The following is a 27,816-nucleotide window of genomic DNA, read 5'->3' on the forward strand; positions in this document are numbered from 1 at the left end:
GCCACAGGCGGTTAGGGGCAGGGGTGTGGGTGCCGAGCAGGAGGCGGGGATGGGGGGGCTGCGGCTGCTGGCGGTGGCCCTCACCTGCTGCTGGTGGCCACCCGGCAGCCAGGGTAAGACGCTGCGAGGCAGCTTCAGCAGCGCCGCGGCCCGAGACGCTCACGGCCAGAGCATCGGCCACTTCGAGTTCCACGGTAGGTGCGGGGGCGGGGAGAGGGATGAAGGCTCGTGGGCCCATCCCGCGGCCCCTCCCTCCCCGCCTCGCGTGGGGAGCCGGGAGCCGGCGGCGGCGAGGCTGGGGACTTCACCCAGCTCACCTGCGCTTCCTGCGTGGCCGGCAGCCGCCCCCATCGCAGCTTCCCGGAATCGTGGCATGCGTTTATGGCCAGCCCCTGTGTTGCTGCTCCCCAGATCCTTGTCAGCACCTCCCCCGGTCAGTGGCTGTATTCTGCACCTAAAAGACCGTTTCCCCAATCCTCCCCGTACTAACGAATGTGCTGATGACTCTTCCTGCTGCCAGTTTCGAGATCCTTCGCTCAAAGAAGCATCCTTTGCTCGCTCCGTTCTCAGCCTGATTGTATACGCTAAGGCACCGTAATTCGTGAAGTCCCAGAACTTAGATTTCCTGGGTTTTGTTCTTTTTGTTTTAAGATCAGTTTGCTAAAACCTACTTGCAGCAGAGAGGTTTTGGAACCACCCACCCCTCCCCCCAAAGCACCTGATAATCTAGTTGTCACAATTGCTGGAACAGTTTGGTTACTTCCCTATGAAAGGAGTAGCTTTACTGTGGACCACGAGGCCTAGAATTAACTTGACAGAAATGCATGCAAGTGTATCCTGGAAGCTTCATAATTTGTATCCTCTGTGGCCCTTCTGAAATGAGATTGCATTCCCTTCTGGTCTCCCTCAAAAATCCATAATTCTTCAATGAATGAATCTGCATTCATTCTAATTTTTGCTTTTTTTATTTGCATCCTCAAAATTTGAATGTTTTTCTTGGTATATACTGCTAGTACTCTTAATTTGACTACTACTATATTTCAAATAATTATTTGCTTTGATGAGGTTAGGATCCTTTCGTAGAGTCTTTAGCATTAAAAGATGCAAGATCAGAATACTGTCCTAGAGAGGATTCTTAGGAGAAGATAATAAAAACAGGAAGCTAATTGGTTGGGAAAGAAATTTAAAGTATTGAATTACAGAATTGTTGGTGTGAAGGGAGGGGAAACTTTATTATTTTTAATCTGAAGTTTTAAAAATAACTGAGAAAAGGAGATGCAATCCATTTAACAAAATCTATTGTGGAGTAGACCTTGGGTGAAGGAAGAAGAAACTTGAGAGTTTTATTATTTTTTTAGGTAACATTTTCAGTTACTTAATCAACTGGCTGTAACTATACTTTGACTATTGACAGTGATAGTAATGTCACTACAATAAATGGTACAGTCTGGACAGTACCAGAAAATCTGGCATGTATGGAAGCTGTGACATGGCTTGTTACTCGTGACTCCCAGACAGGCTTAGACAACCCTGATGTTTCATGGTGATTACCTGATAAACATAAGGGAGAAACATGTAGTAAATCCAGATTTCTCAGGTAAGATTGAGGAATAGAGTGTTCCAAGTATATTAACATACACACTTTCTCTCTTTTGTGTGTGTGTATTTTACTATTACCAATTTTCAGTGAATTCGAATTCAGGAAAATAATAATAGAGCATACAGTACTGAAATATGAACTCTAATTCAGAATGTGATTTAAGATGTTAATAGGGCCTTAGAGTCACTTTTAAGGCTGTTGATAATTTATAATGTAATTCGTTTATATCAGAGACTTAGACAGTTTTTGATACATACTATAACTTTAAATTTATTTAAAATGTTTAGTCAAAGTGATAATAGTAAAAACAACAGAAACAGGAGAATAAAAAGATCTTCAGATGAAAAAACATTCCCGTTTCCCTTCTCCTCACCCAGAGTCCCTTTCCCTAGAGGCAACTACTTTTTGCTATTTCTCTCCGGGGCCTTAAATGTAGTTGCTGTGTGCAACAAGCCTCATTCTATAGTTGTCTTACAACATACATTGTTCTGAAAATTCCTTTGTAAAAGTCACAGATGTCAAATTTTGTATCAGGTCTACCCCAAAACTCATTTATTTAACCTTTCTTGCTATAAGATGTTTTTGTTTTTTTATACTAAAAGAATAATTAAATCTTATATTAAAAAACAAAAGAACCTTTGGCAGGAAATTTCTATGGATAGTTTATAGGCAAGCGTTAAAGATGTGGAGTGGTTGTAAAATGAGGCAAAATTCTATCACAGTGAATGTCTGCATACAGAAGTGGCTGTTTATTCAGTGAAAAACCATGCGTTATCAGCTGAAGTATAAGGAAACACCACACATTGTTTTGGATAATTAATGTGAATAATCTCTTGACTTGCATCTGAATGGGATGGTCATTCTAATGTGACCTACCTAGCTAAAATGAGATTTGAGACAAACTGTGCTCTTTTAATTCCCATTTTGATAAATAGAGGTATTGAATTGTCCTACTGTCTCAGTTCCATACAAGACCAACTAGTTGATAATTTTTGTTCTAATATCCAGGTGACCATGCTCTTCTCTGTGTCAGAATCAATGACATAGCAGTAGCCATTGGAAAGGAAGCTAAACTCTACCTGTTCCAAGCCCAGGAATGGCTAAAGCTGCAGGAAAGCGGTCACGGTTATAGCTGTAGTGAAAAATTATCCAAAGCTCAGTTGACAAGTGAGTATATCCTTTTTTCTTTGATCATTATGTATATTTTTTTCTTCCTTAATGTCGGGAGTATAATATTTACCTATCAAGATGTTTCATGGCACAGCACATATCACACTCTGTTGAGTACATTTTAAGCTAAAGTTTAAGGAAACTAATCTTTTCCTTGATCAAAAGATAGAATGCCTTTTTCCCCTCTTATTCAAAATATTTGAAAAAATATCCAGATAATTTATAAAGGTGTACTTTCCTACATTCAGACTTCTCACAGGTCACATAATTCATACCAATATGGCAGATATATTTTGACCAAGTGGCAGCATGGAGTGAATGATAACATTTGTTGAATGCTTATTATCTGGTAGCACTGAGCTAAACACTAAGCTTGCATTATCTCAGTTAATTGTATAATTTAGCCCAAGTGATGCTGTTTTGCAACATGTTATTGGGACTCGGGACCAAGTCATATGGTGACACAATGTGTCATTTTAGAATATACCAGCCCCACATCATTTGTAAACCTCTAGGTTTGCCTCTGGAGAGGCTCTGCTTTTATTATTCTAGTTGCCTGAATTCTTGAGCTCTTCCATTCTCATCAACACTGTCCCATGCATTAGGGTGTTTGCCATCCAGAGTGAGTGTAGATCTTTTTAATATAGAAATGAAGAGCATATGCCATGCTACCCATTTTACCCCTTTGAAGTTAACTGGTTGTTAATTAGGAATATGAGACATCCATGAGAAAAAAATAGGAATTATCCCTCTCCCCTTTCCCCCCTGTATTTCCCCTACCATGTTCTGCATAATGGTGAATCTCTGACTCTTCTTTCAGTCTAGTCAGTTAAGCACTGCCATTTCTAAACATCCAGTCTTCTTAGTCTTAGCAGCTGTCTGGTTCCCTCATAGTCTGAGAAGGGATGAGAGTACAAGTCCCCAGTCATTGCCACCCATTGTGGGGATCTTTTGTCTAGGTTTGTGAGATGACATTGACAGTATGCTGAAGAAGGCTGAATGACTGGATTCAGATATTGAAGAGACACTTATATAGTTATTTACCTCAACCCTGAATTTTAGAACTTATCTGGGAAATTCCTACAAATGCTCATTATCAAGTCTCTTTTCCTTTCTACACCAATTTAATCATCTAGGTGTTCCACATATGTGTGAAAAGTTCTAGCCTTCTGTTCCCAGTTCTCGTAATGTCAACCAACTTGCCCATCCAAACCTGGCACTCTTCCAGTGTTCCCTGTTTCAGGAACTGGCACCACCATCTATCTAGGGAATAAGCTAGAAACCAAGGAGTCTTCCAACACTGCCCTCTTTGACCTCTCCATCCCCTTCTTGTTTCGTAAGTTACCTCTCAGTATCTCTTGAATTCATCTACTTTTCTTCATCTCTACCCCCACCATGTTATTCCAGGCTGCCGTAATCTCTCGCCTGTACTATTGCAGTAGCTCCTACCTGGCCACTGCAGCTATGCTGGTCCCCCTCTGGAATCAGAGTGATTTTTCTGAATAGCAGGTTTGATCATGTCACATTCACATCCTCACCACACCCTTCAATACTTCAGTGGGTTCCTACTGCTCTAGGACAAAGACGGCCCTCCTTAATCTGATCAGCAAAGCCATCCGAGTCTGGCTGTTGCTTACCCCCGACCCCAGCTTCATCTCACAGCATTGCCCCCTTCGGCCTCATTTTATTTGTAGCGCAGGTGTTGTTTCAGTGCCACCCTGGGCCTTTGCACAGGCTTTTCCTCTGCTTTTTCTTCCTTCCCCTCTTTGGCTCCTCCATCCACTAAGTTAACACTTGAGTTTTTATAGCCTGTTGTCTTCCTCCACAGCATTTATTTTAGTTACAAGTTTACATTTTATTTATTTGTTATAAAATCAATCAGTGAGAGCAGCAGGGCTCTTTTGGTCTATTCACTCATTCATTCATTCATTCATTCACAGCACTTCCAGTACTATGCTAGGCACTAGTGATAAATCAAGGGACCAAAATACTGACACTCTCACATTCCTTAAGGCTGCTGAGGGTATAAATAAGATCACTGTGAATAAATGTGAAACTGCTATTGTGATAAGGACTATGAATGTTAGTTACATGGTACTATGAGTGAGAATTTATGATACACTAGTGCTCAGTTAAGCATTGACTAAGTATTTGTAAGATGAATTGTCTTGGAGCTTAGTGCTTGAGGAGTTTTTGGTTAGTAGGTCATTTGCTTTGTACTTCGCACCTCAAAGTCTTTTTCTTTCTCTATTAAAAACTTATCAGGGACTTCCCTGGTGGTCCAGTGGTAAAGAATCCACCTTCCAATGCAGGGGACGTGGGTTCGTCCCCTGGTCGGGGAACTAAGATCCCACATGCTGCGGGGCAACTAAGCCCGCACGCCACAACTACCGAGCCCGAGCGCCTCAACTAGAGGCTCGCGTGCCTCAACTATAGAGCCCACGTGCTCTTGAGGCCGCACACCACAACTAGAGAGAGAAAACCCACAGGCCACAACTAGATAGAAGCCTGCACACAGCAACTAAAGATCCCACATCCGTCAAGGAAGATCACGAGTGCCGCAACTAAGACCCAGCGCAGCCAAATAAAATAAAGTAATGAAATAGTAACTTATCAGACAGTTTAAAGCTTTGAGCTATAGGAATCGATTTGTTTTCTTATATTACATGATCAATATTATACCATATACTATATACACTTGCAAAAACATAATTTTTTTATCAGTCAAATACCTTCAGTCACAGAACTTAACGTATATAGAGAGACTTGCTGCATTGCAAAGGCAGCTAAACTGAGAATCACTGCTAGTAACTTGTAATAAGATCTTGTTATCTTGGAGCTGCACTTTACCTATCTGTATAACAAGGAAGTTGGACTAGTTTTCTCTAAGCTTCCTAAAAGTCCTAAAATGCTGTGATTCTAATTATGACTCTTTAGGTGGAGTTGCATATGTAGAGAGTTATAATTTATAAAACCTCTTGCTGTTGTTTCTTTTTCTGTTTTCCCTTCCTCTTCCCTACTCTTAAGTGCAAGGGTATTCTTTGGAATTGTTGGAACGGAAGATCTCAGGAAACTGGAATTTTTGAGGAATGAAGATTGTTTTGTTAAATTTGGAGGTCTGAAATAAATTAAGTACTAATGACATATATATCACTTTCTACATATGTAATCAGTTCTTTTTCCCTTAACAAAAGCCAAGTCTTAACAAAATCTGTATTCTCCAACTTTTATATATTATTTTCATATTTATAGTATATTGTTATTTAGAAGCTTTGATGCATTGAAACAAAAAGCATATCCTTAAATTCATGACACTGTAGTAGTATCACATATCTGAAAATAATTCCTTGTAGAAATAATTCTCATTTCCTGACCATTAATGAGACATTTAAGAATTAATAGCCTTTCACCTACTTGGTGATGAGCTCATTAACTATGCCTAACTCCTATGTAAAACCTTATTGCTGCTGTAAACTATGAGAAGATTAGTAGATTTGAAAACTCTCAGTGTTGAATGTTGCTTGTGATTATACATTCTCCCAAATTAATGTTTGAGAAATTATTTTTCAGTCTTACTTTTTGCTTTTTTCTCTTTCAGTAATGTCATAAAACATCAGATTTTTTTAAATGATAAAAACTATTTTGTAGGTTTTTAAAGCAAACAAAGAAGATATTTAAATGCACAGAAAATGATGAGTTTATATGCAAAAATATTTGCTGTCAGATTATAAGAATTAAATGTAACTTTGTGTATAAAACATTTTCAGTATTATCTTTTTACATCATATGCATATATTTCCTCTTGTACATTTGGTATATTGTATAAATCGCTTAAAGGTATTAGTATTTTATTATTCTGGGTAATTTTGTTAACAGTATTCATTTCCTTTTATAATATTATTGGGCGATTAGCCTTTCAACACCATTCTCTGCAATTCAAGTTTTGTTAATATTTGAGGTACTCATTGCATCAGCATACAATAAGCGTGCTGTGCTGTAGTCTTTTGTTTCAAAAACAATGAACATGCAGTTTTGTCAAGAGGCTTATTTCCTAGGCATACTGAAAAAGACAGCAAGACAAAAACTAAGGCCAATATCACTTTATGAAGCACACTTTTGTTTTTATTTGATGTAGATCTACATAATTTAAAATGAAACATCAAAAAGTGTATTGGTGAAAATATAATGGTTAAATTTTTATATTGTTTTATCTAAGAGAAAAAGTGCAAGTGATAAAACCTCAACACAGCAAAGCCTTTATATAATGAAGTCCAGATTACATAATTTCGAGCTGCACATTTCAAAAGCCTTATTTCTGAGCTGCTATTGATCATATATTGAATTCTTACTAAAGGTCATCAATTTAACAGAAACTAGAGAAACTAGAGTCTTTGCTACTTTTTTCTAGAAGCTGTGCAGTAAGAAGAACAGTATAAATGTCAGCTAAATTAAGATATCCAAAAAAACAATGCTCTGGTATTCTTAACAAAATCATCTTGTCCAGTTTAACTACTATTAATGAAATTCCCAAATGTAAAGTTTAAGTCCTCAAAATTTGAATCCTGACAAGATAAATCTGTATCTCATTTATAAAGACAACATATAAATAGTATTTCTCCAACTTTTTATAAGGAAAATTTTCAATTATACTTACAAGTTGAAAGCATAGTACAACCAACATCTGTATATCCTTGGCTTAGATTTAATAATTTTATCAATAATATTTTGTTACGTTTGCTTTATGTTTGTATGTGTATGATTTTTGTTTTTAACTGAAATGAAAATAAGCTGTTGGTGCCTTGAGCAGTTCACCGTATTTCAGCATACATCTTATAAGAGTAAGGACATTCTTCTCCATAACCATTACCATTACCATAACAATACCATTACTACATCTAAGAAAACGAATAATTTCATAATAACCTCTAAAATCTCTTCCATATACAAATTACCACAGTTATCTCAAGAAATGTATTTTATTTATTAAGAAGTTTCATTTTTTCAGTTGAGGAAAAGATCAAGACTAACTGGATGCAGTGGGGGCAATCTAGGCTTGGGAATTGCACCCAACATAATCATATATTTTAAGAATACTTTATATAGAATCAGACTCTTCACACAGGATCTTCATATACTGTCTCATTTGCTCCTCACAAGAACTCTGAGTCACATAGGGCAAGTATCTTAAGTTTACTACTGAAGAAAGAAATTTAGAGAGGTTAAGTAATGTATATGATTAGTAAGACTTGCTTCTCTAACTCTTCCATTGTCTTTATTACACGTAGTGTTTGAGACGCCACTCTCCTGCAACACTCATGGTAGTAGTGAGTTTCTCTTAGGTCAGAATCATAGTTTTAGATCGAGAAGGGATCTTAGACATCATTTAGTGTTTCTCAAAGGGGGTGCTACTGGCATTTTGGGCAGAACAGGTCTTTGTCATGTAAGCTTGGATTGTATGAAGTTTAGCACAGCCCCGCTTCAAGTATCTTGAAGTTGAGAACAATTGCTATGACAACAGAACTGTCCCTACACATATTCAAATGCCCTGCAGAGGAATAGCATTACCCTGGATTGAGAACCACTTATTGGTATAATCACCTTATTTTAAAGAAAGGAAAAGGACAATTAACCTTTATTCAGCAACTACTATAAGACAGATACCATGTTAAGTGACTCATATAACTTAGTCCTTGCATCAGCTCTTTGCTGTATTATCTTCATTTTACAGATGAAGAAAGTGAGTGTCATTGCTTATGTAACTTGCCCAAAGTCATATAGAAGGTAAGTATTGGAGCCAGGATTCAAGCGCAGGTCTGTGTGAGGCCAACATTCATGAGTTCCCACCCCAGCCCAACACACTATGTAGTTCTGACCCGGTATAACAACTCATATTCCTGTAACTTCTATTTTTCTACTTTTAGTAACTTTTTAAAGAATAGCCAATCAGGAAGAGATTTTGGAAAATCTTTTGAAGGTGTTTGTCAGTCATAATTTTTAGATATAATAATTTCCAAAGTTGAATGCTCCATTTTAGATTTAACTCAAGTAATTTTCAGAAATGTTACTGTGATGGTTACACAGCACTGTGCATATACTTAATACAGAACTGTACACTTAAAAATGGTTAAAATGGTAACTTTTGTATTGTGTACATTTTACCACCACAACAAAAAAATTTTTAGTGTTGCTAACTGGCTTGAAAATTTTGAAAATACTTAAAATTGAAATTCAAAGCTTCAGTGAAACTATTCTAGTCATTTGTGGTATTTCATAGAACTTTTATAGTGATTCCTTTGGTTGGTTAAAATACATTATTTTTACCTGCTTTATGACTTAAAGAACTTATTCCAATACTACATCAGGGCTTGGACTACTGAGACAATAAGAACTAAACAAAAGAATTCTAATTTCAAATTGATTATGTGACTAAAACGATGAATACATTTGAGAATTTTGCTGTGAAAGTGCTATTTTTTCTCTTTAAAGTAGTCATGAATCAGACTGAACATAATCTGACAGTGTCTCAGATTCCATATCCACAAACGTGGCACGTGTTCTATGCAGACAAGTATACGTGCAAAGAGGACAATGAGAATTCTCAGGTGGAAGATATCCCATTTGAAATGATGTTACTAAACCCGGATGCTGAAGGGAATCCATTTGATCATTTCAGTGCTGGAGAATCTGGTAAGAATATGTATTTAAATATATGTCCTAAATACGGAAAAAGATTTATGCACAAGTATCTTCATGTTGTGTTTTTAGAATACTGAAAATTAAAAACAACTTGTGTTCAACAGTAGACAAATGGTTAAAAAAATCTTCTTATAGAATTGTAACAGCTGTACTATTAAGTTTTAAAGCAGAACTGGAAATTTTGTATTGTATGGTTTCAAGTGTGTTTAAAAATGCGGAGAAAAAAAAATGCGGAAAATAAACAGAAAGAAGTACAAGAATATTAACAGATTGTTTCCATATTTTGGGTGGTAGAATTATGGATAGTTTTTAGTTTCTACATTCTAAATCTTTTTGTTTTTATGATAAGCTAGCTTTATTTTTATAAACAGAAAAATGTTAAGAAACTGAGCAGTCTAAATTAGTAACCCAATGATTAAGTGAGATAGAAACTCCACTACTTTGTATAGCTGTCCTTCACTAGGTTGTTTGAACATATTTAGGGGTTGCCTTCATTGGAGATTGCAACCATTTTTGAAATGATCAAAATTGATAAAACTTTCCAAAATCAAATCTACTCCCATAAAATATTTCATCAAAATTTTAGGTTGACAAAATTTTATGTTCTGCCCTACTGAAGTGAATTCCTAGCCCAAGCGAAATGAATGACTTCTTGTGATTAATGGTGGACATGCTATAAAGTATTATGGATTTGTAAATTAACATGTCAGAATGAAAACTAAAATCTCTAGACCATCTGTCAAAGAAAAGGGTTAGGTGTTTACCTCTTCATGAGTTCATTACCCACTTGGAAGAGTCAATCTGCTTAGAGAAAAATTCAGTCCCTTTGCATTACATTTGCCATCAAGGTGGGTGGGTGGAGGTAGGCCAGGAGTTGAGGCCACATTAGACTAAACCAGTTGTTAAGCTCAAAGTGTAAATTGCCACAGCTAGAAGAGCAACTCAAGGAGCTTGTGTTATAAACAATAAGTCACAAGTAACTTAATGTATAAAGAAAGAAACTTTTTAAAAAATATCCTTTAGTTTGGGGGCTTCCCTGGTGGCACAGTGGTTGGGAATCTGCCTGCCAATGCAGGGGACACGGGTTCGAGCCCTGGGCTGGGAAGATCCCACATGCCGTGGAGCAACTGGGCCCGTGAGCCACAACTGCTGAGCCTGCGCGTCTGGAGCCTGTGCTCCGCAACAAGAGAGGCCACGATAGTGAGAGGCCCGCGCACCGCGATGAAGAGTGGCCCCCACTTGCCACAACTAGAGAAAGCCCTCGCACAGAAACGAAGACCCAACACAGCCATAAATTAAAAAATAAATAAATTTAAAAATTAAAAAAATATATATCCTTTAGTTTGAGAAAATACTTACATAGTGACAGAATGGGGTCCTAAACATTTAAAAATAATTCATTCTAAAAGTCTTTTCTGTGAAGGAAATGACATAATTGTTTTTGAATGCAAATGAATGTAAAGGTTAAATTTCACTTGATACTATTTTGGATCAATGTAGATCACTATTGAAAGTTAATTCTGTCCTACCATTTCTTTTATCTTAGTAAGAGATATTGACACTTATTTTACATAGTTTGGAAAGGCATTGATGAAACCCAGGTCTAGTGATAGCATTGGATGGGTGGTTGGATTAACTTGCTTTTAAGGTTTCTTTTAACTATAAGGCTTCATTATTTCATATGACACTTATCTTTAGGACTGGTCAGGCTTCGGCAGGAAGTAATGCTCTTCTGTAGTCACTGTACACGCAAACCCTACTGCCTCTAGTGGAGTCCGCATCTAGTAGCCCTTCCCCCTCCTGCCTTCAGACAGGAGGGTGGAGACTCAAGAGGTTGTTTTATTTATTGTATGGATCCATGAGACTCACTGGATCCTGATATTCTTTTTCTTGCCTCCTTATATAGGCTCTCATTTCTGGACTCTTTTCTCATTCCCAGTTTGATATCTGAACTTAGACCGTAGGCCATAAAGTAATGACATTTGTGCCCTGTGTCGTGCTTGGACTACTGAATGTCAGTCATCCTTACCCTGGCTCATCCTGAACCTTGCCCATATCTTCTAGTGTTTTTTTCAACACCCTGAATTATGGCTAGCTTTTTCTTTAGGGTTCCCACTAACCACTCTGACTCAGTTCTTAGTCCTGACTCCTTTTGACCTATCTTCTCCTGTGACTGATTTTGATTTGATACTTAACAGTATATCTAAAATCTGTCTTTCTTATACTAGAATGGGGAGAGTTACTTTGGTCATGTCACCAAGAGTATTTAAATGAGGGAAAAAATTTCACTATAATATGGATTTTCATTAAGCATGGGATTCTGTGCAAGGCTAATCTGTGGGGATTGATTATTTAAAAGTGCCGTAAGTACTCAAAAGTATTCATTGCTAGATGGCTGGCATAATTTCCAAGGATCACATCATTTTATTATTTAAATGCCTTAAAATATGATTAATTGTACATTGAAGTCTAAATCGGTGGTTCTCAACCTGTCACTGTGTATGCATGTGGAGAGCTTTGGAAAAAATACAGATGTCCACCCCCAAAGGCTGAGAGATAGACTTGGTTTTGGAGTGGAAGCCAGGCATTTGTAGTTGGTCAAAGCTCTGAAGTTGATTCTAATGTGCAGAACCACTTAGCTAATAGTCCATATTCCACATTATTTTGGTAATGTGTTGGTTTCAACGTAGAGCCTTAAGAGTGATTCTTCCTATTCTGTAGCCTCAGGTATAGAATTTGTTTCCAGGGAATAAATTCCCAGTTAGTTCATTTTAGAAACTTTTCCTCATTTAACTAATTTTCTGCCCTGAGTAGAGAAAATTGATTTGCTATGCTTTTTACTGAGAATTGACTGCTAAAACATGTATCTTAGAGGTTTGAATTAGAATAACCTGGTGCAAAAAGCTACAATTAATGTTATGTTACTCTGGTTAAATCTTACAGTTTGTTTTCTTTCAAACCAACTATGTATTTTATATCTACGAGACTTCAGTTCTATATTTTACAGACTTAGGTTTTTTTGTTTTTTGGGTTTTTTTTTGAATGTAGACTAAGGCAAGTTTGATGCTACTTGACAAAATACTACATAGGAATATCATGCTTCAAGGTAGAATAAAATAAAACTACCTCTTAAAAAATTAGAATCCTTGTTAACTATATTTGTGATTGGTAGAGACCAAAAGAAGAAGTACTCAGAATCCTGAGAATTAAAGCATTATTGTCTAAAGTAGACTGGTTTTCATTGGAATGGTATTACAGGCTCTGTCACACCTGCCATCTCACCGTTCTTAAGATTCCAGATATGTTTATTATTTTCTCTTGTTCCCTTTTCTCCTCCGTTATCCTGAAAGATAATGGGTTGGATCTTACCTTTGGCTCTGTAATTTAAAGTAACAGAAAACTCTAATGCAAGTGGTAGAGACAATAAAGAAATTAATTCTCTTACATAACAATAATTTCTGAGGCTTCTTCAGGGTAGTTTATTTAACATTATCCTACCCTGTTATCCTCTGACTGTCAGCTTTGTCACCTCCCTCATATTCACAGTTAACTGCAGCAGTCTGGGCCGTACATCTAGGCAATGGCAAAATTCAATGTCTCTTTTTTAAGAGCAAGGAAACCTTTCCCAGAAGCTCCCTTATCACATTTCATTGGCCAGAACTCAACACATGACCTTGTTGTCTAACATCATAAGAGAAATGTAAGTGAAGGTATCAGAAGGGTGATAAGGGTAAACCAACATGTCGAAGTAAAGGGTTAGGTTTACCTCTTTGGGAAAGGGGAATATTGGAATTTCTCTAATTGGTTTAGACTAATCAGGATTTATCTTGAGACCCTTGAGGGTAGGATGGACATTGGGGCATCACAGGTAGGCGAGAGTGTTCCAGGGGCTGCCCCATGACCCATTGACTCTCGCTTCTTACCCTCTTTTCTCCCATCTCCCACCCATTTTAAAATTAGATTTTAATTTCAAGGTGAACATAGATTACTTTCCTGTGAAGGATGGTGGCAGAACAAAAGTAAAGTTGATTGAAGAGAAAAAAAAAACTGACTTTTTTTCCTAGAGGTGGTTTATTTAAAAGAACACTTGAGTGCAGACCCAGAGTTTTATCTTTAAAGCATCAGGGTCAAGGTAAGAATAATTTATGCAAAATGCAATGAGCAAAGTGTAGGACAAATGTCCTAGTTCAAGTTATTTAATATGTTATCTCAATGAAATAATTTTTTGGTTACCGTGTTAGCTTTTTATGGAAGATACATTTAATCTTGAATAATCCTAAAACATTTTTTACTAGTGACATGTGTCTTATTTTCAAAAGTCCCTTCCTCCTATATTATTCTGGTTCTCAATGAATAGTCTGGGATTTTCTTTTCATGGTGCATTTCTAACCTAATAGAGCCTGAAAACTTATCTTGTAATGAATATTTTGTAAAGTATTATAAATAAATAAAAATTTAAATAGAATGCCGTATTTAATTCTTTATACTAAGAAGAAAAGGTAAAAACAGATTCCGAACACAAGATAGCGTACTTTTACTGACACACAGTTATAATACGTTTAGCTTATTTTCTGCCTTGTTCCATTACTATAACAATCCCAGGTTTATTGTCCCATTATTTCTAAAGCTAGAATACGTCTCTATATCAGGAATTTTAAAAGAAAATATGCCCATTCTGTTATTTGATATTCTCCTCCTGAAGTCTAAACATACTTTCTCACCTAGACTAGAGAAGTGGACAATCACCATTTATGTACGCAGAGCAAGAGAGACACCCAGTGGCTGAAATACTTCTCTCTCTCTCTCTCTCTCTCTCTCTTTTTCTCCTAACAGTGCCAAAAACATGATTGAGATTGAACTGTTTATTGAGTATTTTTCCTACTATTTGTATCTTCTGGATGACTTTTCTAAAATTATTTTCCATACAATGTAAATATTCCCTTCTCTGCCTATTGTTTGGAGTTTATCCCGCATGGGAAACCAGAGCAGGTTCAGGGGTCACAGTTGGAATGGAAGTGAGTACAGTTTAGACTGTTCATCCACAGATTTAGTAGAGACAGCTGTAGCCACTGTCACGATATCCAGTGTTATTTAGATAGACTATAAAAGCCCTAATATTAGGGACTAGGTTTAGATGGAACCAAGTAAACGTAAGCCATTAAACTCAAAGCTGGCCCCTGGTTTGTTATAAAATTTTCTGAAATTTCTGAAAAATGAAGATACAGTCAAAAGATTCCAGGTAACACAGAAAAAGGGGTGTTTATCTTGAGGATGCGTGAAGGCTACTGAAAAGCTGCTGGTAGAAACTGGAGGCTGCTTAATGACTGGGACCGTTTTTAATATAAAATCTGCACATTCATATGCTCCGTTCTTGTCTTTACCAACCAGCTCCCTCTGCTCATTCAGAATTTCTGCTTACCCAGAATTTTCATTTGATCAGGGCCTAGTTTGACTCCTTTGGCCTGCTCCATCATCAACTCTTTTCAACTCCGGTTTCTATTGCCTCATCCTTTCTACGTTTTGTGGTTTGATGTCCCAAGAGAACATGATCGGCTTCGTATCTTTGAGAACCAAGTGATGCTGCTGGCCAGTGACTAGCCTTTGGTTCGGTAGCCACTTGGTCAGGTGTTTTAGTTTCAGTCACCTGTGGAGTGGAGTCCCATGGTCTCCATAGGTTTTCCTCTTTGACTGAGCTGAATGCCATTTACTTCAGAAGGAGGCCTGGTCGTGACAGGTATTTTGACACTTTGTCCAAATGGGAATTTAAGGTCATGATACATTCCAGAGCTTGGTTCTTAGGCTTTAGCTGTATCAGAATCACTGAAGGACTTATTAAAACCAGAATGCTGGGTCCCACTCCCTGAATCTCTGATTCAGTAGATATGGGATGAGTCCCAAGAATCTGCCTTTCTAACTACTTCCCTAGTGATGGTGCTGCTGGCACAGGGCTCACACTTTGAGAATCATTGTCAGGGTATATAAAACTCTTATTGACTGACTAAATCTATTTTTAAACGTCTTATAAAAGAAATCCACTTTGGGGGAAAAAAGCATATCTAACTGAATGCTGAAATCATTGTTTTAATTTACTGTTTCGACCAAAACTGTGATCTTGTGGTTAGTCTTTGGGCTTATTCCCTGACCAATATGACTTCTTATAGATTGACTTCAGTTTAATCTGCGTTCTTATAGTTAAGACTGTATCCTAAAGTTGAAAATTATTTGTTTCAACAATCTTCCTTTTTTTTCTCTTACAAAAGTAAATGCTATGACTTCAATTAGAAAACAAGTTCTGGAAATATACCGATGGGAAGATTTGAAAGCAACCCAACACTATAACTGGCTTGTTCCTTTCTTCTCTTCACAGGGTTACATGAGTTCTTTTTCCTCCTAGTCCTAGTGTACTTTGTGATTGCTTGCATTTATGCGCAATCATTGTGGCAGGCTATTAAGAAAGGAGGACCCATGCACGTGGTTTTAAAGGTTCTGACAACTGCATTGCTGTTACAAGCTGGTTCAGCTTTCGCTAATTACATTCATTTCTCCAGGTAACTCAAAACCATTAAAACTGTGTTCATCATTACGTCTAATTAATCCTAATTAGTCCACCAAAATTATGCTTGCTTTGATTATGAATGATTTTTTTCACATTTGTAATTGACGCTAATATTCTCCTCTTCAATTCTTCAGTTACTCCAAAGATGGAATAGGGGTACCTTTTATGGGAAGTTTGGCAGAATGTGAGTATCTTACTGAGCATTGTTTTAAAACACAAACTTGCTATCTGCTTCTTGTATGTTTTCCTTTTTTGTCATAATACAGTTTTTTTATCCAAGGTTGGTTAGATTCAGCTCAACTGGAAAAAAGATTATACATTTAGTTTCCACATATCCTATTTAGTTTCTTCTTAGTAATAGGTAATGTGTATAGCTCTTCATTGTCTTTAGAGCATATTTATATGCATTCTCTCATTTTTTTTTTCATGTGGACCATTTTTAAAGTCTATATTGAATTTGTCACAATATTGCTTCTGTTTTATGTTTTGGTTTTTTGGCTGCAAAGCATGCAGGATCCTAGCTCCCCGACCAGGGATCAAACCCGCACCCCCTGCATTGGAAGGCCAAGTCTTAATCACTGGACCGCCAGGGGATTCCCACATTCTCTCATTTTTATCCTCAATAAAAACTCAGTGAAGTAGATATGCTTATCCCTATAAAGAATCTGGGCTCAGTGACAGGAAGTACATTCCCAAATGTCAGTCCGCTAGTGAATGGTAGAGCCAAGATTTAGACCCAAATTTTCTGACCACAAAGCTAAAGTTTTTTTTTTCCCTTTTTCATCCCTTTTTTGACTTTTTGTCTCTATTTCTAACCCAGAGCCATAGAGTATACCTATAATTGAGCTGACCTCTCAGCTTTGTTCTTTAATTTATAAGAGGAACTTCTGTGAAGTAGTTTTTCAATTAAATATGATGGTGAAAAACTAAAAGTTCCTATAATCATGACTTTTTAAAGGGAACTTTAGAGGGGCATCAGGTCATATGCCATTCTCAATCCTGAAAAACAAGTCAGGATTTGCTCTAAAAAAGCAGATTCTGAATACGAAACCATTCTAGGATTTACTTTCCTTATATTTCCATATTTCTCTTCTAGTCTCCTCACTCTTTAATAGGGTATCTTATGGTAATCTCTATAATCATCTCAGGACCCACTTATCCTGATCTTGCTGCCTATTTTAAGATTCTAAAACTTCTAGAACCTTTCCTTTTCCTTGTGAGGAGGATGTATACTGTTTACCTCTTGGGCATGAACAAGAGTTGCTTCTCCTTTTTTGACATTACTAGAACCCTGGTTTCAACCCCTGTTTTCTCTTAGATGACTCAGGATGTTTAACAGAATCCTAGAGTTTTAAAGCTGGACAGAGCATAGAAATAATTTAGCTTATGCATTTTAGATGAAGAAATTGTGGTCCAAAGAGGCAAAGCACACAGAGGCCCATCAGTAGCAAAGCTGTTACTAAAATCAAGGACTTTTGAAGTTTTGTGAGTGTCTACTGTATACAAAACAGTGTTTTAGGGTCTCTGGCATCTTCATGGTAAGTTAAAAGCAAAAGTCTTTTTAAAAAAACTGCAATAAATCAAATGTTGATCATTTTTGGTAGTTCTGACAACAGGTTTGGTTAATGAAGATTTTAATCAAATTCCACAGAATGGGGTTTTTGTGTCATCTGTGTATTTTATCTACATTAGTTATTTTTCAAGAACAGATAAGCAGTGCCTACCTACCCTCACAGTTATGGTATTATATCAATATGTGCATTACTTAGTATGTAAAGAAATGAGCCAGAAGATCAACGTTCCCTCCTCCCCAGTGTTTGCTTTTGCTAATTAGCAACTTATGTAGGGATATTCCTTTGGCTAACTTCTTTAAGTAACTGAATATGTATTTGTGAAATGTTTAATAAAAATAATTAGCATCACAGTCATTTAAAATCTATGGTGTAAGAAAATTGTGCTGGTTCTGAAAGGCCATGACATTTTATATCATTAAAGTGTAGTGACAGTTCATTATTAGAATTCGCTATTACAAGTATATAAGCATAAATGTAAAGTATCCGGTTTTAATTTGGGTGGCAGAGCTGGAGAAAAATATGTCAAAATAAAGCTGAAAAGGTCTATTATTAATAGGTTTTTGGCTTGTAACTTTTAATATAAGTTTGATACTACAGCTAGTTTTATCTGTTTCTCTAAGAATATCTTTATATAAAAGAAATAAAAGTCATAGACATCAAAGTTATAAATGGCAATTTGAAGAAAGTTTTATTTTGTTGAATTGTGATCACACGTTTATTCCAAAATCCACATCAAAATACACTCTGATGAAAAAGTAATAATTTTTTAAAAACTCAATAAATAGAATTTCTAAAATGAATGCACATGGCAGTTGAAGTATTATTGCTTGTTATTTTCTTGTAGCACTGAACTGGGTGCAGGCGCTTTCTTTGCGTCTTTTCTACCGCAGCCAGCTTCCCCTGCAGTGTAAGTGATGGCCACCGGGTGGCACATCACACTAATGCATGGAGCGCTTCATTTGTCTTCAGGACTCTGACGCTAGGGCCAACATAAGTGGATGTTATAGCAGCTCTGCGTTTTATTGTCACGCTATTTCTTATTAATAGGTTTAGAAAATACTCTTCACATTATATATAGGTCAGCCACCAAAAAAAATTAACAACCCAGTAGTATTCTCCACACTGCAGAAGTTATATTTAAAATTTGTTTCTTTTCATAAGCAGTGAGTTATAGATTGTAATTAGAAAAACTAAGAAGAATAAGAAACACAAAGAGATTTAAAGTTGGCCTTAATAAAGATATGATATGGACACATATAAATTTTTTAAAAATAGGAGTATTGCCATTGTTTTAACTATTTTCAGAGACGTTTACAAATTTAATGGCAAAATTTTAATTCTTTAGAATTATTATACATGAATATCTCTTATTGAATTTCATCAGTTTCTTTTTTAAAATGCCTGTCTTTTGTGGTTAATAAAATAATTATATTCTCAATGCAAAAAGGATAAAATGTGGGAATTCCATGGTGGTTCAGTGGTTAGGACTCCATGCTTTTACTGCTGAGGATGCAGGTTCAATCCCTGGTCGGGGAACTAAGATCCCACAAGCTGCGCAGCGTGGCCAAAAAAAGGATAAAATTCTTTGTATTGTGAAAACTCAGTTGACTTTGGTTTTCATTTCCCATTAGTTTTTGACATCGCTTCCCAAATTCAAATGTTATACTTACTTCTGAGTCTATGCATGGGTTGGACAATAGTCAGAATGAAGAAGTCTCAGAGCAGACCTCTCCAGTGGGATTCTACTCCTGCGTCCACTGGCATTGCTGTATTCATTGTCATAACACAGGTTAGTACTGATACTAAATGTTTCTGCTTTGCAATATTGAGAAATGCAAATTTGAACATATCTCATGTCAAGAAACCTGGGACCCATGAGGAATTTGTGTCATTTTAAAGTGTGAATTTAAAGAGTGATAGATCATAAATGAAGTAAGTGAGAAAGAGAAAGACAAATACCATATGATATCACTTATATGTGGAATCTAAAATAAGGCACAAATAAATTTATCTACAAAACAGAAACAGACTCTCAGACATAGAAAACAAATTTATGGTTACCAAAGGGGAAAGAGGGAGAGGGAGGGATAAATTAGGACTCTGGGATTAGCAGATGCACACTACTATATATAAAATAGATAAACAAGGTCCTACTGTATAGCACTGAGAACTATATTCAATATCCTGTAATAAACCATAATGGAAAAGAATCTGAAAAAAAATATGTATAATATATGTGTAACTGAATCACTTTGTTGTACATCAGAGACTAACACAACATTGTCAATCACCTATACTTCAATTTTTAAAAAATGGGAAAAAAAAGAGTGATAGATAAATAACGTGTTGATTTTCTGAGTGCTGGTATATGTATATTGTAGAATTTCATTGTAATTTACCTGAATCTGAGCTTCCTATCAGATTATTTCAGTGCAGTATATTTAATATTCAGTTAGATTCTCATTTCCTAATTAAGAGCTTTCTTTCATATTTTCTAACACTTAGTAAGTACTCAATATTAAATGAGTCAGTTAATGAATTTGAGATTCATTCATAGGCCAGAATCTACTTTATACATGAAAGAATTTAAGTGAATATCAGATTTAAGGAAAAACAAAATGTAGAATAAAAAAGAATAGAATCTTGTTTTTGAAAACAAATGCAAAAACAAACTTAGTCTTTTAGAAGAGTCCTCTATGCCTTTTTTTTGTTTTTCTCTACAGTGACCTATAGACATTATTCTAGGATCTCCATATGCCTATGTGCAATGGATTTATAAAAATTAAGAAGAAAGATATAAACATAAAAATTTGTATTGAGTTTGTGACCGTCATTAGCTGTAGATGAAAATGAAATATACATCTGGGCTCTGTAAAGAACATCATAATCTAAGTTTTAATGCATTAAATAAATTGAAAAACTCACTAGTGAAGGGTAAGGCCTGTGCTCATCTACCTCTAGTACTTACTTTAGTACCTTAGGTGCTGAGTGAAGGTTTATTGAATTTATATGATTGATTTAGAAAGAGACCATATCACAGATATTGATATTTAAAAAGGAGATAATTCCAGGAAGGGAGGGCTAGTGAGAAAGAACTGAATTAGAGGTGATTAAAATAAGGGTAAGTTCTACCAACTTAATGTTTTTGATCCAGGATTTATGGAGAGTAGTGTTAATATCAAGTTAAATTCTCATTTCTCAATAACTGTTTTAAAAATTGAATTTTCATTATTTCATTGCAATTTAAATTCATTATCATAAACAAATACAAATTGAGATTATAACACTACCCTAGAGTTTATGTGAGCATTTGTGAAGAATGTATTAGACACGGCCCTGACTCTCAACAGCAGCCAGACTAGGTGGATGAGACAGGCAACAAGAGATCACGTAAATGTGTACAGTGTATTCCACAGGTCATGCATTAGCATACGTATGTGAAAATATGGGAGTATAAATATGTAAAAATGTGAATCATGGGAAATAGTAGTTTATTAAAATTTTTTGCTCTATTGGGTTATAATTGAAAAATAGAAATTGTATAGATTTAAGGTATACAACTTGATGTTTTGATATATTTATACATTATGAAATGATCACCACAATCAAGCCAGTTAACATGTCCATCACCTCACATAGCAGGAAATGATAGTTCTATAATAGCACTTCTTTGTTGTAAAAAGTTAAGGAATCAGACGGGTATAATTTGGTGTAGAGGAATGAATTTCTGTAATAAATATCAAATTTTCATTTCAAGAAGGAAATTTATGTGTGCAAGATGAGAAAAGAGTTCACCTAGCAAGAATGGTAGCTGGAGTAAAATTAGGGTGGAGGATTTGAGAATGAGGAAAGGAAGTGGTTGCTGGTAAACCCCATAAAGCCTAAAATTGGATTTAATAATGGAGTTTTGATCTAAATTCTTTGGAAGCCACTGAAGACCCAATTCTGAAGGCTGAGTTGGCAAATGAAGGGAGCACAGAGGGCTACTGACATGTGTGATGGTGAAAATTATCGTAATTTAAGTGATTGTTGTTTGGTAAAGGTGGAGGGAATGTGGGCACTGATTTCTACTGAATAGCAGTAAACAGAACAGCTTAATGAGGAACTTGTGAGCTTTACACTGGGATAGTAACAATATGGTAAAAAAAGGTGAACAAACAAATAAGGATAAGTAACTGTGCCCTGGATGCTATGGTGGATATTGAAAATCTACTCTCCTTTACCCAGGGAGGTTACCCTGGGAAAAGAATGAGGTCTGAAATCAACAATTCTGACTTGTTAATTTCTGGATTACAAAAGATACTGAGATATTTGAAAGTTTATCCTGAGGTAATAAATTCTGCTTGAATGCAGAACGGTTTGATTCCTAATAAGGTGTTGAAGTAAGAAAGAGATAGATTTAGAAGAAAGTTTATATTTATTCTCTTCATCTTTTCAGCTTATTTTCATCATTAGAGATGTCTTACTTGAATCATGGTAACAGTAGCATTTGTTATCTCTTGTATGTGGTCTCATTTGATAACAATCCCTTTTCTCCAGCTGAGGGTATCAGTGAAGGAAAAACTGCCTGTGCTTTATTAATCAACACCTTGTATAGTCTGATAAATCTTAGAGCCTCTTAGGAATGCTTATATACAGGTTAAGGGGATATAGAAAAGAGTTGAAAAAAGTACTCTATTGTAAGTAGACATGACTTTTTTCTCTAAATATAATATTGTTTTTTGCAGAGTATTTTGCTACTTTGGGAACAGCTTGAAGATACCAGTCCTCACAGCCACCATTCACATCACAACTTAGCAGGGATCCTTCTAATTGTTTTAAGAATTTGCCTAGCATTGTCATTAGGCTGTGGACTCTACCAGATCATCACAGTGGAAAGAAGTACACTCAAGAGGGAGTTCTATATCACTTTTGCCAAAGTATGGGTTTGGTTAGAAAATGACTTCTTCGCATTATCAACTTCATTTTGCTTTACTTGGGAAGTTAAGGAGCAACCATATGTTAATATTTAGTAAACTTTTATTATGTGCCAGGTACTTTATGTGCTTCAAATCACTTAATCTTCACAACTTATGAGATATAGATGATATTATCCCTACTTTGCAGAACTCATGAAACAGTAGTTTCCATGTAATCTTTGGCAGGTCAGTTTTGCCTGTATTATAATTTCTTTATCAATAGGGATTTTACATTTTTTCTGTAGTATCAGAATTTTTTAAATAAAAAAATTAGGATACAGTTTGCATGTCTCAAAAAAGTCATTAATGGACTATGAACTGTTACTCCCAGAATTATGCAATGTTTTATAACAAACATGAAGAGCCGTCCTTCAGCATAAGCAGAGGGAGCCAGGAGGCTGAGTACATACTGTGTTTCAGCCATTTCATGGCATCCATATGAGACCATGTCTACTTCATTCCCCCTTGCTGTGTCCTTCTTATGCTAGTGAGATCTAAAGGCAAATGGATTTTTTTTCTGTACCCATTTAATAAAGGAAAAGATCAGGAGACAGGTTGAGTCAGTAACGTTACAGAAGCCTCCCTTCCTAGAGAGTTATATTTTTTTGGTCAGATTGAGAGAATCCATAACCCATCATCTTGGCAACTCAGAGCAGCATTCTGATAAGCTGTTTGGTCAGCCCACCCTAGCTGACAGTCTCAGCAGAACGAGGCTGAGACGGAGGAGGGCCAGATTCCTTGTTTATTCCAGACGGAGGGCCGGATTCCTTGTTTATGCCAGATGTGGAGCATTTTAAAGCTGCTGCTGCAGCCCTAGGAACGCATGTCAGGCCTCTGAGTACCAAACAGGCAAGGATATGCCATTTCACTTTGGAATTCTTCCCAGAGACAGTAGTGCTTATTGTTTCAAAAGTTAGTGTATACTTCAGGTATTTAAAAACTAAATTTTTTCTTTTCTTCTATGTTTAAAACAGTACAAAAATTTTTTCTTAAACTTTAATTTTTATTTTTATATGTTTTAATATAACTATTTGAATAGGTTCAAACATCCAAAAGTATTTTAAAAGCAGCAAACGTGTTTCTTACTTCTCTCCCATCTATGCAGTTATCACCTCCTCATATAATCACTGCTATTAATTCCTAATTTATTTTTTAGAGAATTTAAAATATATATTACTATATACACTAATATGTATAAAATGGATAACTAATAAGAACCTGCTGTATAAAAAAATAAATAAAATTCAAAAATTCAAATATATATATATATATTACTTTATATTTCCCTTCACTTTTATACAAATAGTAGCATACTGAACACATTTTTCTATATCTTGGTTTTTTTCCTTGTAACCTCAATATACCAAGCATTTCAACAGCTACTAGTATTAACTTATTATTTTATTTCAGATTTAATTTTGGAAAAGGATATGTTGCCATGTTCTAGGAAAAATAGAACATACATATTTGAAAAGTATAGTGTTAAAAAGTTTCCCACTCCTACTCGCCTAATTCTGTGTCTTTTGTACTAAATCTCAAACAGATAACCGCTGCTAATCAGTTTTTTGTGTATTCTTACAGAAGTTCTTTGTGTATCTGTATGCAAATAATGTATATTCTTATTTGTTTTTTATAGAAATATTACACATTTGTACCTTGTTTTTCTCAATTATTGATTTGTTACTTATATATCAAAACATCAAAATATATGTATGAGGAAGATGTAAGATTTTAAATACTCCAAAAACACCCATTTGATTAGAACCAGAATATCATTGTCACAACAATAGCAAATATATTTCTACATTTTATTGAAAGTTCTACTGTACAGGCCAATTGAGACCAATCAAGACCTCCTAAATATGCTAGTAATGTTATTTATCTGGTACATTCTGAAAACAAAGACATAGCTGCACTTATTTGACTTATTTTTCATTTGTTTCAGGGCTGTATCTTGTGGTTTTTGTGCCATCCAGGTCTTGCATGCATTTCTATCATTTTTAATGACTACCAAAGAGATAAGGTAAATAATATACATGATCAAAATAGTTTTTTGTAGTCTTTATTGGGAAATTATTAAAGTAGGAAAGGCCTGTTTATCCATTCAGCGGTTTCTTGGATTCTTTAAAATAAAACTTTGAAACAAAATATTGAACCAGTGAGTATTTAAATTTAGTTTATAAGCAAAATGATGGAAGATAGCTTTTGTTATTCTTATTTGAGCCTATTTCATAATACTGTTTTATAAATTAAATCATAAAATTTATAACACATCTTTGTAGTTAAGAAAAAATGATTAAAATTTTTTGCTACATAATGTTAAAAATCAAGACAGCTTTCTAAAAGACAGTCTAGTTGCTTTAACAGCCTGCAGACTGGAATGCCATGCTCAAGTATGCCACATTTTGGTTGTATTGATACCTACCTTCTTAGGTGAATTACTCCATCATTTCGAAGTGGAGTTCTGCCAGGAGCCCTTTACAAGCAATGCAGTGTGTGGTTGAACGCACAAATGTTTCTTGAACCTGAGGTATTCACAAAGGGTAAATAGATAGGAAGGTAGTCTACAAAAATAGAGAAGTGACTTGAGAATTTCGGAAAGGGCTTTTAGAGTACTCTTCAGGATTCAGGTAGGGGCATGCTTTATTCCTATTACTAGATTAGCCAGGAGTCTGATTTTTTTGTATTACTTTCTTTAGTGCATGCACCCTGAGGAGAAAATGGTTTAGAAAATTATTCTTTTGTATCTTATTTTGACATCTATAAACTAACTGTCAAAGGAATTTTACTTTTGAACAATTATAGTTGAACATTAGTCTCATTTTCCTATTGAAAATTTCTTTTACAAAATGTACCCACAGTAAAGATGGGACGGATACAGTTTATTATTTATATATATTTATATAAAGTATATATAAGTTTATATATGTATAAAGTATTTATAGGTCCATGATAAATTAAATATAATTTCTGTTTTTGCATGCAGTAAAGCATTCCCTTTCTTTTCTTTTCAGGTCATTACAGTAGGCGTTATCCTTTGCCAGTCTGTTTCCATGGTGATTCTCTACAGACTCTTTCTATCCCACAGTCTATACTGGGAAGTTTCTTCACTTTCCTCAGTAACACTGCCACTGACCATATCATCTGGGCACAAAAGTCGGCCTCACTTCTGATACTTGATTTTCTTTAGAGGAAAAGTAAATTTATTTACCAGAGTGCAATAAGGATCCAAATACAGTGACTTTTTTTTTCATACTTTTGGTATGAAAAATTGAACAGAGAAGGCAGAGCATGTTATTTATACAACTGCATTTAAGCAGTACCAAACTGAAAAAAAGGTAATAAATGTTTTGAAATATACTTAATAAACTTTCAAGAAAGAATGTTGTTATAAGGTGATTTATGCAATTTCCATATGGAAATAAAGATGAAAAGAATTATATGATATTTTGGTAAGAGATTCACCACTTATAATGCCTCCTCTTATATCAATAGTTAACTCAGGTTTGATAGTCTTATAAAAAGTAATCAGTTAAATGATTACTTGCTTATACATGTCTAAACCAAGTCCAGTTATGAAATCAGTGTAAGACACTGGTTAAAAACTGCTTCTTTTTATGCTTTAAGGAAAGTGCATTTCGTATTGGAGTTTAAAGAAATTGAAAATGAAGTTACTTCAGAAAATCAATATAAAATATACTCATAGTTAAGTGAATAAGCTTTTGTTTATTTGTGGGTGGGGTTATTCTCCCTTTTCTTCTATTACTTTTAGCTCTAGTTAGGTTTTAGCTTGATTAGCAAAGCGTTTTTGACAGATAGTTTATGAAAAACTTAGATACATTGCATTGGTTTTACAAAGGGTTTTAAAATCTGAGCACTTAGGTGAAGGGACAAGCAGGTTTACATGTTTAAAAAGAAAGAAGGAGAAAGTACTGTGTGATATGCTACTAAAATTTTAATCCTGATATAATTCATTTCTCTTACACTGAATCCCCAATCATAATTAAGCTGTATACTCAGATTAAATTAACAGAAGCGTTTCACATAAATACTGGTTTCAGTCATCAACTACCCATGAATTCCTGCCCAAGGATACTTAATCAGGATTAAATTTTCTATGAATAATTGAAAAACAAAATACTCACTGGATTTGTTATAATCCGTGTTGGCACTGGATTCTAAGTAGTTGCCATCTTGAATCCTTTGTAATAAAGCCATATTTTTGCGTATGATGCCCCAGTATTGAGTATACGCTCTTATCAAGTGCCTGTTTAAAAAACTGCTAAATTGTTGTTGCTACTTGCTGTATAAAATGACTATGCCCATGAATAGTCACTGATCAGAAATTATTCTGTTTCTGTTTTTCAAGTCATTCAGGCCTTTACATTTTTACCTCTGGCTTATTTTAAAGATTTTTTTTTTATCTACTTGCAAAGGTATTATGTTTTTAAGCAAGAGATGGTGCGCTGATCTGGTAATTAACCTTTTTAAAATTAAGTAGTTGAAGCAACATAGCACAACTTAAAAATATCTATGATTTTGTCTTTGTTTTTCCCTTACATCTAGTCTCATTGGAAATGAATAGTATTCTGCTTCATTTTAAAGGGAAAATACATGTGTTCATGACTAGCAAAATGGCAGAACGACAGAGTTCAGCCTGCTCATTGAATCATCAACAGTTCTTTGTAAATTATTTCATAAATGAGAGCTACAGATTGAGACGAGAAAATCTGAGGTATATCTTAGGTTTATGTGTTCTTCTGAGTGGTCATGACCTTTTCTTTTACCACATCTCACTAATAACCCCAGTTATTATCTGTTGTGTTCAACTGAAGTACAGTTAATTGAGCTGGGGAAAAAAAAGAGTGAAGCCTTTTCATAAATTTTGTGAACTTGCAACAGTGGGAAGAGAATAATCTTTGTGTTATTTACACAAAGAACATGGAAACTGTAATCAACATATATGAAATATATTACTGTGCTTGCATTTATGAGGCTTGAACAGGTTTTTTTTTACTCTATTTTTTAAGTTATGGTTGAACTTGCTGATAATTTATTTTGTTATTCAAGAGCCATTGTTAAATGAAGAAAAACAGTTAATAAATGTATAAGGCAGTTGTGAATAAAGGTTAGTAATCCGAGCTCAAAATTCATAGTTCGTAAGTCATGACACAGTGTCCCCTCTTTTTCTCTTTCTGAATGTTTACATGGAGATTTGTCACCACAGATTACAGAAAGATAAGTGTATACTGCAAACGCTAA

The 27,816-nt window shown here is 35.4% G+C and overlaps 1 protein-coding gene across 3 annotated transcripts; it reads left to right on the plus strand.

The window, feature by feature from the left end:
- Window positions 1-8: 8 nt before the first annotated feature.
- GPR180 (G protein-coupled receptor 180) lies at window positions 9-27,809 on the plus strand. Of its 3 annotated transcripts, none has more exons than XM_068526597.1 (9): window positions 9-194; window positions 2,609-2,767; window positions 9,335-9,457; window positions 15,834-16,014; window positions 16,157-16,206; window positions 19,228-19,385; window positions 22,324-22,515; window positions 24,500-24,577; window positions 25,569-27,809. In XM_068526597.1, exons 1-9 carry the CDS (start codon window positions 50-52, stop codon window positions 25,725-25,727), a joined length of 1,245 nt encoding a protein of 414 aa, XP_068382698.1. In that variant the 5' UTR covers window positions 9-49; the 3' UTR covers window positions 25,728-27,809. The 3 variants fall into 3 exon arrangements, with proteins under 3 accessions (XP_068382698.1, XP_068382696.1, XP_068382697.1); XM_068526595.1 differs by having other exon boundaries at window positions 10-194; window positions 9,257-9,457; XM_068526596.1 differs by having other exon boundaries at window positions 10-194; window positions 9,260-9,457.
- The last annotated feature ends 7 nt before the right edge of the window (window positions 27,810-27,816 follow it).

Source organism: Eschrichtius robustus, chromosome 18 (genome assembly GCF_028021215.1).
Source record: "Eschrichtius robustus isolate mEscRob2 chromosome 18, mEscRob2.pri, whole genome shotgun sequence".
NCBI lineage: Eukaryota > Metazoa > Chordata > Mammalia > Artiodactyla > Eschrichtiidae > Eschrichtius > Eschrichtius robustus.

What these genes read in the sequence shown, in the direction of transcription:
- GPR180 (XM_068526595.1), top strand. Translation starts at nt 50, where the DNA reads ATGGGGGGGCTGCGGCTGCTGGCGGTGGCCCTCACCTGCTGCTGGTGG. An exon ending in CGGCCACTTCGAGTTCCACG is followed by an intron (nt 195 to 2,608) that starts GTAGGTGCGGGG and finishes TCTAATATCCAG; the next exon opens with GTGACCATGCTCTTCTCTGT. An exon ending in TATGGGAAGTTTGGCAGAAT is followed by an intron (nt 16,207 to 19,227) that starts GTGAGTATCTTA and finishes ATTTCCCATTAG; the next exon opens with TTTTTGACATCGCTTCCCAA.